At 54.5% G+C, this 16940-nt stretch overlaps 1 protein-coding gene and 1 long non-coding RNA gene across 2 annotated transcripts; both read right to left on the bottom strand.

Moving 5' to 3' along the window:
• Positions 1 to 554: 554 nt before the first annotated feature.
• On the bottom strand, positions 555 to 12466 carry LOC306815220 (uncharacterized protein; the record flags this gene model as incomplete). Its single annotated transcript, XM_079331826.1, has 8 exons — positions 11620 to 12466; positions 11453 to 11536; positions 9334 to 9547; positions 7970 to 8241; positions 6456 to 6583; positions 4434 to 4556; positions 1623 to 1784; positions 555 to 722 (listed from the first exon to the last, which is right to left on the bottom strand). Coding segments are annotated over exons 1-8 (1953 nt in total), but the record flags the coding sequence as incomplete, so codon positions are not given.
• Positions 12467 to 12581: 115 nt separating this feature from the next.
• On the bottom strand, positions 12582 to 14533 carry LOC306815221. Its single transcript, XR_013777358.1, has 2 exons — positions 13932 to 14533; positions 12582 to 12769 (listed from the first exon to the last, which is right to left on the bottom strand). It is a non-coding gene; the product is annotated as an uncharacterized lncRNA (long non-coding RNA).
• Positions 14534 to 16940: the final 2407 nt, after the last annotated feature.

Here is a 16940-nt window from a genome sequence, read left to right as displayed (position 1 = left end):
GGATGATGATGATGATGGGGGTGAGGATGATGATGATGATGGAGGTGAGGATGATGATGATGATGATGGGGGTGAGGATGATGATGGAGGTGAGGAGGATGAGGATGATGATGGAGGTGAGGATGATGATGGAGGTGAGGAGGATGAGGATGATGATGGAGGTGAGGAGGATGAGGATGATGATGGAGGTGAGGAGGATGAGGATGATGATGGAGGTGAGGAGGATGAGGATGATGATGGAGGTGAGGAGGATGAGGATGATGATGGAGGTGAGGAGGATGAGGATGATGATGGAGGTGAGGATGATGATGATGATGATGGGGGTGAGGATGAGGATGATGATGGGGGTGAGGATGATGATGATGGGGGTGAGGATGATGATGATGATGATGGGGGTGAGGATGATGGAGGATGATGGAGGTGAGGATGATGATGATGATGGGGGTGAGGATGAGGATGATGATGGGGGTGAGGATGATGATGATGGAGGTGAGGATGATGATGATGATGATGGAGGTGAGGATGATGATGATGAGGAGGAAGGGCAGGCTCACCCTGTCCAGCAGCAGCAGCACTGACCCCGTGCTGCCCCCCGGGCGCGTCCGGCGCCGCTCCAGAGCCTCGGCCAGGCAGAGCCAGGCCCGCTGCGGCCGGGATGGACACAGGGACACGGCCAGCGAGGAGAGGTGGGCATCAGCCGGGGAGAGAGGGGCCAGCACAGCCTGGGGAGAGAGAGCAGAACCCTAAATGTGGGACTGGAACCCCAAAATGTGATATTGGAACCCCAAAATGTGATATTGGAACCCCAAAATCTGTGAGACAGGCTGGGATGGACACAGGGACACGGCCAGAGGGTGGGCATCAGCCGGGGAGAGAGAGCAGAACCCTAAATGTGGGACTGGAACCCCAAAATGGGGGATTGGAACCCCAAAATGTGGGATTGGAACCCCAAAATGGGGGATTGGAACCCCAAAATGTGGGAGAGAGGCTGGGCTGGACACAGCCAGGGCCAGCAGAGCCTTGGGAGAGAGAGTGCTGGGGAATTCCCAAAATCTGGGATCAGAACCCCAAAAGTCTTGGGATCAGAACCCTAAAATATGGAATTGGAACCCCAAAATGTGGGAGAGTGGCCAGAGGCAGAGTGGGCAGCACAGCCAGGGGGGACAACCCCAAATCCCAAACCCCAAATCCCACCAATTGCCCAACCCCAAACCCCAAACCCCAAACCCCCAACCCCAAATTCCAAACCCCAAACCCCCAAACCCCAAACCCCAACAATTGCCCAACCCCAAACCCCAAATCCCAAACCCCAAACCTGAAAAGCCAAACCTCAAATCCCACCAATTGCCCAACCCCAAACCCCAATCCCACACCCCAAACCCCAAATCCCAAACCCCAAATCCCACCAATTCCCCAAACCCCAAACCCCAAACCCCAACCCCAAACCCCACACCCCAAATCCCACCAATTGCCCAACTCTAAATCCCAAATCCCCAACACCAAACCCCACACCCCAAACCCCAAATCCCACCAATTGCCCAACCCCAAACCCCAATTCCCCAACCCCAAATCCCAACCCCAACCCCAAACCCCAAATCCCAAACCCCAACCCCACCCCATACCTGCAGCAGGGCGGGGTTGGGGCTCTCCCAGCCACATTCCTGCAGCTCCTGCAGCACTTGGGGCAATTCCTGCTGGTCCAGGGGGGGATTCCTGGGATCCAGGGGCAGCAGCAGCCCCCTCCAGCACCCCAAAACCTCCGAGTCCAGGCTCTGGATCAGGCTCTGGGAGAGACACCCAGTGGGAACAGGATCCTGACCCCAAAAACTCTGGGAAGGGCACGGGAAAGCCCAAAAGGAAAGCCCAAAAGGATCCCAGGGAAAATCCCAAAGAGAATCCCCAAAAGGAATCCCTGGGAAAATCCCAAAGGGAATCCCCAAAGGGAATCCCCAAAAGGAAACCCCAAAAGGAATCCCCAAAAGGAATCCCCAAAAGGAATCCCCAAAAGGAATCCCCAAAAGGAAACCCTGGGAAAATCACCAAGAGAATCCCACAGGGAAAATCCCAAAAGGAATCCCCAAAAGGAATCCCACAGGGAAAATCCCAAAGGGAATCCCCAAAAGGAAACCCCAAAAGGAAACCCTGGGAAAATCCCGAAAGGAATCCCTGGGAAAATCCCAAAAGGAATCTCCGGGAAAATCCCAAAGGGAATCCCCAAAAGGAATCCCTGGGAAAATCCCAAAAGGAATCCCCAAAAGGAATCCCCAAAAGGAATCCCAGGGAAAATCCCCAAAGGAATCCCAAAAAGGAATCCCAAAAAGGAATCCCAAAAAGGAATCCCACAGGGAAAATCCCACAGGGAAAATCCCACAGGGAAAATCCCACAGGGAAAATCCTGAAGGAATCACAGGGAAAATCCCACAGAAACCTCAAGGAAATCCCACAGGAATCCCAGGGAAAATCCCTGGGAAATCTTGAAGGAATCCAAAGGAAAATCCCACAGGAATTCCAGCAGGAGTCCCAAGGAAAATCCCACAGGAATCCCAAGGAAAATCCCACAGGAATCCCCCAGGAGTCCCAGGAGGGGTTTCCCGCTGTGTCCAGGATGTTTTGGGGTTTTTCCCGGTTTGGGGTTTTTCCCGGTTTGGGGTTTTTCCTGGTTTGGGGTTTTTCCTGGTTTGGGGTTTTCCCTGTCCCACCTGCATCCGCAGGTCCAGCTGGGACTGGGATGTTTTGGGGTTTTTCCTGGTTTGGGGTTTTTCCTGGTTTGGGGTTTTTCCCGGTTTGGGGTTTTTCCCGGTTTGGGGTTTTTCCCAGTTTGGGGTTTTTCCCGGTTTGGGGTTTTTCCCGGTTTGGGGTTTTTCCCGGTTTGGGGTTTTTCCCGGTTTGGGGTTTTTCCCGGTTTGGGGTTTTCCCAGTTTGGGGTTTTTCCCAGTTTGGGGTTTTCCCTGCCCCACCTGCATCCGCAGGTCCAGCTGGGACCGGGATGTTTTGGGGTTTTTCCCAGTTTGGGGTTTTTCCCGGTTTGGGGTTTTTCCCAGTTTGGGGTTTTCCCGGTTTGGGGTTTTCCCGGTTTGGGGTTTTCCCGGTTTGGGGTTTTCCCTGTCCCACCTGCATCCGCAGGTCCAGCTGGGACTGGGATGTTTTGGGTTTTTCCCAGTTTGGGGTTTTTCCCGGTTTGGGGTTTTTCCCAGTTTGGGGTTTTTCCTGGTTTGGGGTTTTTCCTGGTTTGGGGTTTTTCCTGGTTTGCGGTTTTCCCTGTCCCACCTGCATCCGCAGGTCCAGCTGGGACTGGGATGTTTTGGGGTTTTTCCCGGTTTGGGGTTTTTCCTGGTTTGGGGTTTTTCCCGGTTTGGGGTTTTTCCCCGTTTGGGGTTTTTCCCCGTTTGGGGTTTTTCCCTGTTTGGGGTTTTCCCGGTTTGGGGTTTTTCCCAGTTTGGGGTTTTCCCTGTCCCACCTGCATCCGCAGGTCCAGCTGGGACCGGGATGTTTTGGGGTTTTTCCTGGTTTGGGGTTTTTCCCAGTTTGGGGTTTTTCCCAGTTTGGGGTTTTTCCCCGTTTGGGGTTTTTCCCCGTTTGGGGTTTTTCCCCGTTTGGGGTTTTTCCCAGTTTGGGGTTTTCCCTGTCCCACCTGCATCCGCAGGTCCAGCTGGGACTGGGATGTTTTGGGGTTTTTCCCGGTTTGGGGTTTTTCCCGGTTTGGGGTTTTTCCCAGTTTGGGGTTTTTCCCGGTTTGGGGTTTTTCCCGGTTTGGGGTTTTTCCCGGTTTGGGGTTTTTCCCGGTTTGGGGTTTTTCCTGGTTTGGGGTTTTTCCCAATTTGGGGTTTTCCCTGTCCCACCTGCATCTGCAGGTCCAGCTGGGACCGGGATGTTTTGGGGTTTTTCCCGGTTTGGGGTTTTTCCCGGTTTGGGGTTTTTCCCGGTTTGGGGTTTTCCCCAGTTTGGGGTTTTCCCCGGTTTGGGGTTTTCCCTGTCCCACCTGCATCCGCAGGTCCAGCTGGGACTGGGATGTTTTGGGGTTTTTCCTGGTTTGGGGTTTTTCCCAGTTTGGGGTTTTCCCTGTCCCACCTGCATCCGCAGGTCCAGCTGGGACCGGGATGTTTTGGGGTTTTTCCCAGTTTGGGGTTTTTCCCCGTTTGGGGTTTTTCCCGGTTTGGGGTTTTTCCCGGTTTGGGGTTTTTCCTGGTTTGGGGTTTTTCCCGGTTTGGGGTTTTTCCCGGTTTGGGGTTTTTCCTGGTTTGGGGTTTTCCCTTTCCCACCTGCATCTGCAGGTCCAGCTGGGACCGGGATGTTTTGGGGTTTTTCCTGGTTTGGGGTTTTTCCCCGTTTGGGGTTTTTCCCGGTTTGGGGTTTTTCCCAGTTTGGGGTTTTCCCGGTTTGGGGTTTTTCCCAGTTTGGGGTTTTTCCCCAGTTTGGGGTTTTCCCTGTCCCACCTGCATCCGCAGGTCCAGCTGGGACCGGCGCTCCCACCACAGGCGGCGCTCGCTGCAGGCGCTGACCTGGCGCTGCTCCCGCTGGATCTGCTCGAATTCCTGCAGGATCCTGCTCAGGGGGGCCTGGGGGGACACAGGGACAGTGGGGTCAGGAATTCCAACCCCTGGGATTTGGGGTGACCCCTTTTCCCTGATCCCAAACCCTGGGATTTGGGGTGATCCCACTGGTCCCGCTGGATCCGCTCGAATTCCTGCAGAATCCTGCTCAGGGGGGACTGGGGTGGAGAAACAGGGATGGGAACAGGAATTCCAGCCCCTGGGATTTGGGGTGACCCCTTTTCCTTGATCCTAATCTCTGGGATTTGTGGTGACCCCTTTTCCCTGATCCCAACCCCTGGGATTTGGGGTGATCCCACTGCTCCCGTTGGATCCACTTGAATTCCTGCAGGATCCTGCTCAGGGGGGACTGGGGTCAGGAATTCCAGCCCCTGGGATTTGGGGTGGTCCCTTTTCCCTGATCCCAACCCCTGGGATTTGGGGTGATCCCTTTTCCCTGATCCCAACCCCTGGGATTTGGGGTGATCCCTTTTCCCTGATCCCAACCCCTGGGATTTGGGGTGACTCCTTTTCCCTGATCCCAACCCCTGGAATTGCAGATATCCCCCATTCGAGGAAGAGGAGGAAGAGGAGGAAGAGGAGGAAGAGGAGGAAGAGGAGGAAGAGGAGGAAGAGGAGGAAGAGGAGGAAGAGGAGGAAGAGGAGGAAGAGGAGGAAGAGGAGGAAGAGGAGGAAGAGGAGGAAGAGGAGGAAGAGGAGGAAGAGGCCAGGATCTCATCCCTGGAATGCTCAGTGCCCCCATCCCAGAAGAAGGATGAAGATGAAGAGGAAGAGGAGAAAGACAAGGACAGGGATGAAGAGGATGAAGATGAGGGTGAGAAGGAAGATGAGAATAGGGATGAGGAAAAGGATGAGGATGATGTAGATGAGGATGAAGATGATGAAGATGATGAAGACGAGGATGAGATTGATGAAGAGGATGATGATGAGAAGGATGAAGAGGATGAAGAGGAGGAGGATGAAGAGGAGGAGGAAGATGAGGAGGATGATGATGAAGCAGAGGATGAAGCAGAGGATGATGAAGCTGAGGATGATGAGGATAATGAAGCAGAGGATGATGATGAAGCAGAGGATGATGATGAAGCAGAGGATGATGAAGCAGAGGATGATGAAGCTGAGGATGAAGGCGCAGAGGATGATGAGGATGATGAAGCAGAGGATGAAGCAGAAGATGAAGCAGAGGATGATGAAGCTGAGGATGATGAAGCTGAGGATGATGAGGATGATGAAGCAGAGGATGAAGCTGATGATGAGGATGATGAAGCAGAGAATGAAGCAGAGGATGATGATGAAGCAGAGGATGAAGCAGAGGATGATGAAGGTGCAGAGGATGATGAAGGCGCAGAGGATGATGAAGGCGCAGAGGATGATGAAGGCGCAGAGGATGATGAAGGCGCAGAGGATGATGAAGGTGCAGAGGATGATGAAGGTGCAGAGGATGATGATGATGAAGGTGCAGAGGATGATGAAGGTGCAGAGGATGATGAAGGTGCAGAGGATGATGAAGGCGCAGAGGATGATGAAGGCGCAGAGGATGATGAAGGCGCAGAGGATGATGAAGGCGCAGAGGATGATGCAGAGGATGATGAAGGTGCAGAGGATGATGATGAAGCAGAGGATGATGAAGGTGCAGAGGATGATGATGATGAAGGTGCAGAGGATGATGAAGGTGCAGAGGATGCTGATGATGAAGGCGCAGAGGATGATGAAGGCGCAGAGGATGATGAAGGTGCAGAGGATGATGAAGGCGCAGAGGATGATGAAGGTGCAGAGGATGATGAAGGCGCAGAGGATGATGAAGGTGCAGAGGATGATGAAGGCGCAGAGGATGATGAAGGCGCAGAGGATGGTGATGATGAAGGTGCAGAGGATGATGAAGGTGCAGAGGATGATGAAGGCACTGACCTGGCCGCGCCCCGTGTCGATGCGCACGCTCAGCGGCTCCGCGCCGCGCTCCAGCCGCGACAGCAGCAGCGCGTCCCCAGGGACACTGCGGGCAGCGCTGGCCAGGGACAGCTGGCACACTGTCACACCTGGGGACAAACCATCACCCCAAACTGTGACCCCAAACACATCCATCACCCCAAACTGTGACCCCAAATCCATCACCCCAAATCATCACCCCAAATCCATCCCAAACCATCCCTGCATCCCCGGGGACAGCGCGGGCGGCGCTGGCCAGGGACAGCTGGCACACTGTCACACCTGGGGGACACAAACCATCACCCCAAATCATCACCCCAAACTGTGACCCCAAACACATCCATCACCCCAAATCCATCACCCCAAATCCATCATCCCAAACTGTGACCCCCAAATCCATCCCAAACCATCCCTGCGTCCCCGGGGACACCGTGGGTGGCGCTGGCCAGGGACAGCTGGCACACTGTCACACCTGGGGACAAACCATCACCCCAAATGTGACCCCAAATACATCCATCACCTCAAATCATCACCCCAAATTCCATCCCTGTGCCCCAAATCCCACCACCCCAAATCCATCCCTGTGTCCGTGAGGGCAGTGACCAGGGACAGCTGGCACACTGTCACACCTGGGGACAAACCATCACCCCAAATGTGACCCCAAATACATCCATCACCCCAAACTCATCATCCCAAACTCATCATCCCAAATCCATCCCAAACCATCCCTGCGTCCCCGGGGACAGCGCGGGCAGCGCTGGCCAGGGACAGCTGGCACACTGTCACACCTGGGGACAAACCATCACCCCAAATGTGACCCCAAATACACCTATCATCCCAAATGTGACCCCAAATACATCCATCATCCCAAATGTGACCCCAAATACATCCATCACCCCAAACTGTGACCCCAAATACATCCATCACCCCAAATCCATCACCCCAAATCAAACTTTAACCATCCCCACCCCATCCAAGGCCACCAAATGCCCAAACTGGAATTTGGAATTTTCCACTCCCCAAACTGTGAATTTGGGATTTCCCTCCCTGGGAATTTGGGATTTCCCTCTCCCCAGCCTGTGAATTTGGGATTTCCCCCTCCCCAGACTGTGAATTTGGGATTTCCCCCCTGTGATTTGGGATTTCTCCCCCTGTGATTTGGGATTCCCAGCACTGTGAATTTGGGATTTCCCCTGTCATTTGGGATTCCCCTCTGTGATTTGGGATCCCCCCCTGTGAATTTGGGATTCCCCCCTGTGAATTTGGGATTCCCCCCTCCCCAGACAGTGAATTTGGGATTCCCCTCTCTGTGATTTGGGATTCCCCTCTCTGTGATTTGGGATTTCCCCTGTCATTTGAGATTGCCCCTTGTGATCTGGGTTTCCCCCCTGTGATTTGGGATTTCCCCCCTGTGATTTGGGATTTCCCCCTGGGAATTTGGGATTCCCCTCTCTCTGATTAGGGGTTCCCCTGTGTTTTGGGGTCCCCACACTGACCTGTGGGGATGCTCTGCAGCTGCTCCTGGAATCGCCGGCGCTGCTCCGGGCCCAGCCCCGAGGAGCTGAACTGGAACAGCTCCTGCAGCTGGGCCAGCTGGGACTGGGACTCCTGGGACTCATCCTGGGAATTTTGGGAATTTTGGGAATCCTGGCACGGGTCCCTGCTGTCCCCACCCTGCAGGGACAGGCCCTGCAGCTGGTCTGAGATGTCATCCCCTGTGTCACCCCTGGTGTCCCCTCCTGCTGCTGCTGCTGCTTTCCTCTTCTTCCTGTGGGGTCACCCCAAAATCCCTTCAGGTGGGGCTGGGGGAGGGGGATTGGGGGATTTGGGGGATTTAGGATGGGGATTAGGGGGATTTGGGGATGGGGATTAGGGGGATTTGGGAGATTTGGGGAGGGGGATTTGGGATGGGGATTGGGGAATTTGGGGATGGGGATTTGGGGATGGGGATTAGGGGGATTTGGGGAGGGGGATTTGGGGATGGGGATTTGGGGGATTAGGGGGATTTGGGGATGGGGATATGGGAATAGGGAGATGGGGATTTGGGGACAGGGATTTGGGATAAAGATTGGGGCATTTGGGGATGGAAATTTGGGGATTTAGGAACAGGGATTTGGGGATAGAGAATTGGGGACAGGGATTTGGGAGATGGGTATTTGGGGACAGGGATTTGGGATGGGGTTAAGGGATTTGGGGGATTTTGGGATGAGGATTTGAGAAAAGGGACAGGGACATTGGCATGGGACACTGGACAGGGACACTGCGAGGGGATGGGGACACTGGGAGGTGACACGGGGAGGTGACAGGGAGGTGACAGTGGCACACCCACCGTGCCCGTGCGTGCACAATGGGAGGTGACACAGGGAGGTGACACAGGGAGGTGACAGTGCCACACCCACCGTGCCCGTGCGTGCACAATGGCCAGCAGCTGGTGACACGGGGAGGTGACACAGGGAGGTGACACAGGGAGGTGACACAGGGAGGTGACACAGGGGAGGTGACAGTGCCACACCCACCGTGCCCGTGCGTGCACAATGGCCAGCAGCTGGTGACACGGGGAGGTGACAGGGACACAGGGAGGTGACAGGGAGGTGACACAGGGAGGTGACAGGGGCACACCCACCGTGCCCGTGCGTGCACAATGGGAGGTGACACAGGGAGGTGACACTGGGAGGTGACACTGGGAGGTGACACAGGGAGGTGACAGGGGCACACCCACCGTGCCCGTGCGTGCACAATGGCCAGCAGCTGGTGACACGGGGAGGTGACAGGGACACAGGGAGGTGACACAGGGAGGTGACAGGGACACAGGGAGGTGACACAGGGAGGTGACACAGGGAGGTGACAGTGGCACACCCACCGTGCCCGTGCATGGACAATGGCCAGCAGCTGGTGTCGTGCTGTCACCCCCAGGGACTCTCCCAGCAGCCCCGCGGTGGCCACAGGGTCACTGTCCCCAAGGGCCAGCGCCAGCAGCTGGCACAGCTGGGCATAGACAGAGCCTGGGGGACACGGGGACAGCCACAGCAGGGCAGCCTGCAGCAGGGACAGCACTGGGGCCAGCCTGGGGACACCTGGGGACAGAGGGACAGAGTCAGTGTGGGACACCTGGGACAGAGGGGACACCTGGGGACAGAGGGACACCTGGGGACAGAGGGACACTGTCAGTGTGGGACACCTGGGGACAGAGGGACACCTAGGGACAGAGGGACACCTGGGGACAGAGGGACACTGTCAGTGAGGGGACACCTGGGGACAGAGGGGACACCTGGAGACAGAGGGACACTGTCAGTGTGGGGACACCTGGGGACAGAGGGACACCTGGGGACAGAGGGACACTGTCAGGGTGGGGACACCTGGGGACAGAGGGACAGAGTCAGTGTAGGACACCTGGGACAGAGGGGACACCTGGGGACAGTGTCAGTGTGGGACACCTGGGGCCAGCCTGGGGACACCTGGGGACAGAGGGGACACCTGGGGACAGTGTCAGTGTGGGACACCTGGGGACAGAGAGGACACCTGGGGACAGAGGGGACACTGTCAGTGAGGGACACCTGGGGACAGAGGGACAGAGTCAGTGTGGGACACCTGGGACAGAGGGGACACCTGAGGACATTGGGGACAATGGGGACAGAGGTCAGTATGGTCAGTGGGACAGAGGGGTCAAGACAGGAGGGAAAAAGTTTTGGGGGAAAGAGAGGAAAGTTTGGGGAGAGGAAACTCTTGAGAAAACAAGGAAAAAATCCTGGGAAAGGAAAGGAAACTCCTGGAGAAATCAGGATGTGCCCAGCAGGACCCCAAAATCCCAAATGCCCCCAAAATCCAACCCCAAATCAGCCCCCAAACCCCCTCAAATCCCCCAAAAACCAACCCCAAATTAGCCCCAAATTCCCCCAAAATCCAGCCCCAAAACCCAACCCCAAATCAATCCACAATCCCTCCAAATCCAGCCCCAAATCCCCCCAAAATCCAGCCCCAAATCCCCTCAAAACCCAACCCCAAATTAGTCCCAAATTCCCCCCAAATCCAACCCCAAATTAGCCCCAAATCCCCCCAAAAATCTAACCCCAAATTAGCCCCAAACCCCCCTCAAACCAGCCCCCAAACCCCCTCAAATCCCAAGTACTGACCCCAAATCAATCCACAACCCCCCCCAAATCCAGCCCCAAATCCCCCCAAAATCCAGCCCCAAAACCCAACCCCAAATCAATCCACAATCCCCCAAAAATCCAACCCCAAATTAGCCCCAAATCCCCCCAAAATCCAACCCCAAATAAGCTCCAAATCCTTCCAAAATCCAATTCCAAATTAGCCCCAAATCCCCCCAAAATCCAACCCCAAAATAGCTCCAAATCCAACCCCAAATCAGCCCCCAAACCCCCTAAAACCTGACCCCAAATAAATCCGCAATTCCTCCAAAATCCAACCCCAAATTTGCCTCAAATCCAACCCAATTAGCCCCAAACCCCTCTTAAATCAGCCCCAAATCCAACCCCAAATCCAACCCCAAACCACCTCAAATCCCCCCAAAACCTGACCCCAAATCAATCCATACCCCCCCAAAATCCTGTCCCAAATTCCCCCCAAAATCCTGTCCCAAATCCCCCAAAATCCAAGCCCAAATTAGCCCCAAATCCAACCCCAAATTAGCCCCAAATCCAACCCCAAATTAGCCCCAAACTCCCTCAAATCCCCCCAAATACTGACCCCAAATCAATCCACAACCCCCCCCAAAATCCAGCCCCAAATTCCCCCAAAACCCAGCCCCAAATTAGCCCCAAAATCCAACCCCAAATTAGCCCCAAACTCCCTCAAATCCCCCCAAATACTGACCCCAAATCAATCCACAACCCCCCCCAAAATCCAGCCCCAAATTCCCCCAAAATCCAGCCCCAAATCCCCCCAAAACCCACCCCCCAAAATCCAACCCCAAATCCAACCCTGGATCCCCCCAAATCCCCCAAACCCCCTCTGCTCACCGGGCTGGGGGGTGATTTGAGCCCCCTCTGGATTTGGGGGATCCCCCTGATTCCCAATTCCTGCAATTCCCTCCTTGGCCCCACCTGCAAAAGTTGGGGACAGTTTAGGGGTAACAAAAAAAGCCAATTTTGGGGTCATCAAGGTGAAAAATCCCCCAAAATCTCACCTGGGGGCAGTGGGGGGAGCTCAAAGCTCATTTCTTCCTCCTCCTCCTCCTCCTCCTCCACGGCCCTAAGGGGGTCCAGCTCCTCAATCCCACTAAATTCCCAATTTTTATTTTCCCCCAAAATTCCATTTTGGGGTGTCCCCCCCCTCTCCTTCTTTTCCTGGGGTCCCCCAGCCCTGTGGGGGTCTCTGTTCTCCTTCTTCTCCAGGGATTTTTTGGGGTTTCCCTTTTCTTTCTTTACTGAAGTTTTGATTTGGGAGATTCCCTTTTTTTCCAGATTTTCCAGTTTGTGGTTTTTCCTTTTTTCCACATTTTCCATTTTGGGTTTTCCCCTTTTGCCCACATTTTCCATTTTGGGATTTCCCGTTTTTTCCAGTTTTTCCATTTTGGGACTTTCCATTTCTTCCATTTTGGGGTTTCCCATTTCTTCCATTTTGGGATTTCCCCCTTTTTCCAGATTTTTCATTCTGTACTTTCTCCTTTTTTCCACATTTTCCATTTTGGGATTTTCCAGATCTTCCATTTCAAGGTTTCCCATTTTTTCCACATTTTCCATTTTGGGTTTTCCCCTTTTTCCCACATTTTCCACTTTGGGGTTTCCCATTTTTTCCATTCTGGGATTTCCCATTTCTTCCATTTTGGGGTTTCCCATTTCTTCCAGCTTTTCCATTCTGTACTTCCTCCTTTTTTCCACATTTTCCATTTTGGGATTTCCCTTTTTTTCCACATTTTCCACTTTGGGATTCCCCATATTTCCCACATTTTCTATTTTGGGATTTCCCATTTTTTCCACATTTTCCATTTTAGGATTTTCCACATTTTCCACTTTGGGATTTCCCGTTTTTTCCATTTTTTCCACTTCGGGGTTTCCCCTTTTCTCCCTCTTTCTCACAGCCATTTGGGGGGTCCCATTTTCCTTTTTCCCCTCATTTTCCTCCTCTTTCCTCCCCATTTTTTCCCTCTTTTCCCTCTTTTTGGGGGTCCCTGGCTCCTTCCTGGGCCGCCCCCGCCGGGGTCGAGCCCCAATTCCCGGAGAATTCCCGGGGGATTTTTGGGGTTCAACCCTCCTGGCACTGGAAACTTTCCGGGTGTTTTTGGGGGGATCTTGGGGAATTTGGGGCTCCTCAGGGTCGCTGTCACTGAAAGTCACCTGGAAAAAGGAGTGAAAAGCCCAAAATTTTCATCCCCAAAATTTTTTTTTTGCTTCACTTTCCCAAAGTTTTCCACGTGGAAATTTTCCCCAATCTCAAATTTTCCCCCTAAAATTTTCCTTCCTCTCTCAAAATTTCCTCACCAAAAGTTTCCCCCATAAATTTTTCTGACCCCCTAAAATTTTCCCTGCCCTCCAAAATTTTCCTTCCCCCCCATCAAATTCCCTTCCCAAATTTTCCCTCTCCCCCATTTTCCTCTCCAAATTTTCCTTCCCAACCTTTCCACCAAAACTTTTCCTCCCAATTTTTCAATCCCCCCTAAATTTTCCTCTTCAAATTTCCATCCCCAAATTTCTCTCCTCCTGATTTCCCCCCCAAAATTTTCATCCCCAATTTCCCCTCCTAAACTTGTCCCCCCACATTTTCCCTCTTCCCAATTTCCCCCCACTCAAAGCTTTTCCCCCTCCAAATTTCCCTCCCCAACCATTTCCCCCCTCAAATTTCCCTCCCCATTTCCATCCCCAAATTTTCATCCCAAATTTCCCTTCCCAACCATTTCCCCCCCCAAATTTCCATCCCCAATTTCAATCCCAAATTTCCCTCCCAACCATTCCCCCCCTGATTCCCATTCCCAAATTTCCATCCCCAACCATTTCCCTTCCCAACCATTTCCATCCCAAATTTCCCTCTCCAACCATTTCCATCCCCAAATTTCCCAACCCCAAATTTCCCTCCCAAATTTCCATCCCAAATTCCCTTCCCAACCATTTCCCCCCTCAAATTTCCATCCCCAAATTTCCCTTCCCAACCATTCCCCCCCCCCCCAAATTTCCATCCCCAAATTTCCCCCCCAAATTTCCCTTCCCAACCATTTCCATCCCCAAATTTCCCAACCCCAAATTTCCCTCCCCAACTATTTCTCCCCCAAATTTCCCTCCCCAACCATTTCCCCCCAAACTTTCATCCCCAAATTTCCCCCCCAAATTTCCCTCCCCAATTATTTCCCCCCCAAACTTTCATCCCCAAATTTCCCTCCCCAACCATTTCACCCCAAAATTTTAATTCCCAAATTTCCCTCCCCAACTATTTCCCCCCCAAATTTCCCTCCCCAACCATTTTCTCCCCAAACTTTCCCCCCCAAATTTCCCTCCCCAAACTCACCCTGATTCGGGACTTGACCCTCGCTGGGATTTTGGGGGCCCTGCCCCCCCCGGGGGGGGAGGGCTCCTCACTGAAGATGGTGAAGGGGGTCTTGGCCCCCCCCCAGCAGCGCTTTTGGGGGTCCCCCCAATTTGGGGTGGGGGGTACAGCCCCCCCCAGGCCTCAGGACAATGGGGGGCACATCCAGGTCTGAATCCCCCAGGGTGAAAACATCCCCAAATTTGGGGGGCTTCACTTTGGGGGTCTTGGCCGTTTTAGCTTTGGGAGCTTTTTGAGGGGCGGTTTTGGGGGGTGGCTTTGGGGTTTTTGGGGGTTTTGGGGTGGGTGGGGGCCGGGGGGTCCAGCCCTGGGCCAGGATCTCATCCATGGAGTGGCCGAGGGTGGTGGCCACGTGGCTGAGGGTGGCCAGAGCCTTGGCCAGCAGCAGAGTGGCCACGGCCACCCCCAGGCCGGCCACGGGGGGGGGGTGGGAGCCCAGCAGGGTCAGCCCCTGCTCCAGCTCCTCATCCCAACTGGGATGGCACTGGGAGGGACTGGGCAGGCTCTGCAGGGCCAGTGTGGAGTAGCCAGCGGCCACCAGCTCGGCCAGGGGGCCTGGGGGGCACAGGGGGGACAGGTCCCTGTCCCCAGGAGTGGCCTCATTCCCACAGGGATCTGGAATTTTCCTGTCCCCATTCCCACAGGGGTCTCTGATGCTGTCCCCATTCCCACAGGGGTCCTGCAGGTTTCTGTCCCCAGGAATGTCCCTGTCACTGCTGGTGTCCCCATTCCCAAAAATGTCCCCATTTTCAGAGGATTTCTGCAGGTTTCTGTCCATGATGGTGTCCCCAGTTCCAGAATTGTCCTGCAGGTTCTTGTCCCTGTTCCTTCTGGTGTCCCTGTTCCCAAAAATGTCCCCACTCCCAAAAATGTCCCCATTTCCAGAGGAGTTCTTGTCCCCAGGGATGTCCCTGTCCTTGATTGTGTCCCTGGTCCTAGAGGGGTCCCTGCTCCTGTTGCTGTCCCTGTCCCCAAGAATGTCCCCATTCCCAGGAATGTCCCCATTCCCAGAGGAATTCTGCACATTCTTGTCCCCAGGGATGTCCCTGTCCCTTCTGGTGTCCCTGTCCCCAAGAATGTCCCCATTCCCAGGAATGTCCCCATTCCCAGAAGAATTCTGCACATTCTTGTCCCCAGTGATGTCCCTGTCCCCAGGAATGTCCCCATTCCCAGGAATGTCCCCATTCCTAGCAATGTCCCCATTCCCAGAGGAATTCTGCACATTCTCGCCCCCAGTGATGTCCCTGTCCCTTCTGGCACCCCCCTCCCCAGAACCACCCCCACCCCCCCGACCCTTACCGACCTCCCCCACCCCAAACCCCTCCCCCAGCCGCCCCCCCAGGCTGCCCCACCCCCGCCCCGCCCTCCTGGCCCGGGCCAGCACCGCCCGCAGCAGCGCCAGCCCCGGTGTCACCTCCCCGGTGGCGAGCCAGCCCCGCGCCCGCGCCAGCAGCCAGCGCAGCCCCAGCGACAGCAGCGCGGGGTCGCGACAGAAGCGACAGCCACACCCCGGGGGGTGGCTCAGCAAGGGCAGGGTCCCCCCCAGGGCGGGTCTGAGCTCGGCGGGGGCGGGACCCCGCGGGAGCCCCCCGGGCGCATCCCCCGCCCCGCGATGGGCGGCGCGTCCCGGGGGGCTCCGCCGGGCCAGGAGACCCTTGTGCAGCTGGATCCGGGCACGGGGCGGGGGGTCCCGCAGGGGTTTGGGGTCTGCAAGGAGAATTTGGGATTTTGGAGTCCTATAGGGATGGATTCCCAGCTGTTGGAGGGGGTCTGCAATGGGAATTTGGGATTTTGGAGTCCCCTATAAGGATGGATTCCCAGATCCCACAGGGGTTTGGGGTCTGCAATGGGAATTTGGGATTTTGGAGTCTCCTATAGGGAATGATTCCCAGCTGTTGGAGGGGGTCTGCAAGGAGAATTTGGGATTTTGGAGTCCCCTATAGGGATGGATTCCCAGTTCCCAAAGGGGTTTGGGGTCTGCAAGGAGAATTTGGGATTTTGGAGTCTCCTATAGGGAAGGATTCCCAGTTCCCAAAGGGGTTTGGGGTCTGCAATAGGAATTTGGGATTTTGGAGTCTCCTATAGGGAAGGATTCCCAGCTGTTGGAGGGGGTCTGCAATGGGAATTTGGGATTTTGGAGTCTCCTATAGGGATGGATTCTCAGTTCCCAAAGGGGTTTGGGGTCTGCAAGGAGAATTTGGGATTTTGGAGTCTCCTATAGGGATGGATTCCCAGTTTCCACAGGGGTTTGGGGTCTGCAAGGAGAATTTGGGATTTTGGAGTCTCCTATAGGGATGGATTCCCAGTTTCCACAGGGGTTTGGGGTCTGCAAGGAGAATTTGGGATTTTGGAGTCTCCTATAGGGATGGATTCCTAGTTTCCACAGGGGTTTGGGGTCTGCAGTGGGAATTGGGGGAGAGTTTGGGAAGGATTCCCAGATCCCAAAGGGGTTTGGGGTCTCCAATGGGAATTTGGGGAGAGTTTGGGAAGGATTCCCATATCCCAAAGTGGATTGGGGTCTGCAAGGAGAATTTGGGATTTTGGAGTCCTATAGGGAATGATTCCCAGCTGTTGGAGGGGGTCTGCAATGGGAATTTGGGATTTTGGAGTCCCCTATAAGGATGGATTCCCAGATCCCAAAGGGGTTTGGGGTCTGCAATGGGAATTTGGGATTTTGGAGTCTCCTATAGGGATGGATTCCTAGATCCCACAGGGGTTTGGGGTCTGCAGTGGGAATTGGGGGAGAGTTTGGGAAGGATTCCCAGATCCCAAAGGGGTTTGGGGTCTGCAAGGAGAATTTGGGATTTTGGAGTCCTATAGGGAATGATTCCCAGCTGTTGGAGGGGGTCTGCAAGGAGAATTTGGGATTTTGGAGTCCCCTATAAGGATGGATTCCTAGATCCCACAGGGGTTTGGGGTCTGCAAGGAGAATTTGGGATTTTGGAGTCTCCTATAGGGATGGATTCCTAG

Source organism: Erithacus rubecula (genome assembly GCF_903797595.1).
Source record: "Erithacus rubecula genome assembly, contig: scaffold_1200_arrow_ctg1, whole genome shotgun sequence".
NCBI classification, from domain to species: Eukaryota; Metazoa; Chordata; class Aves; order Passeriformes; family Muscicapidae; genus Erithacus; species Erithacus rubecula.
This window is presented reverse-complemented; position numbering and strand designations above follow the sequence as displayed.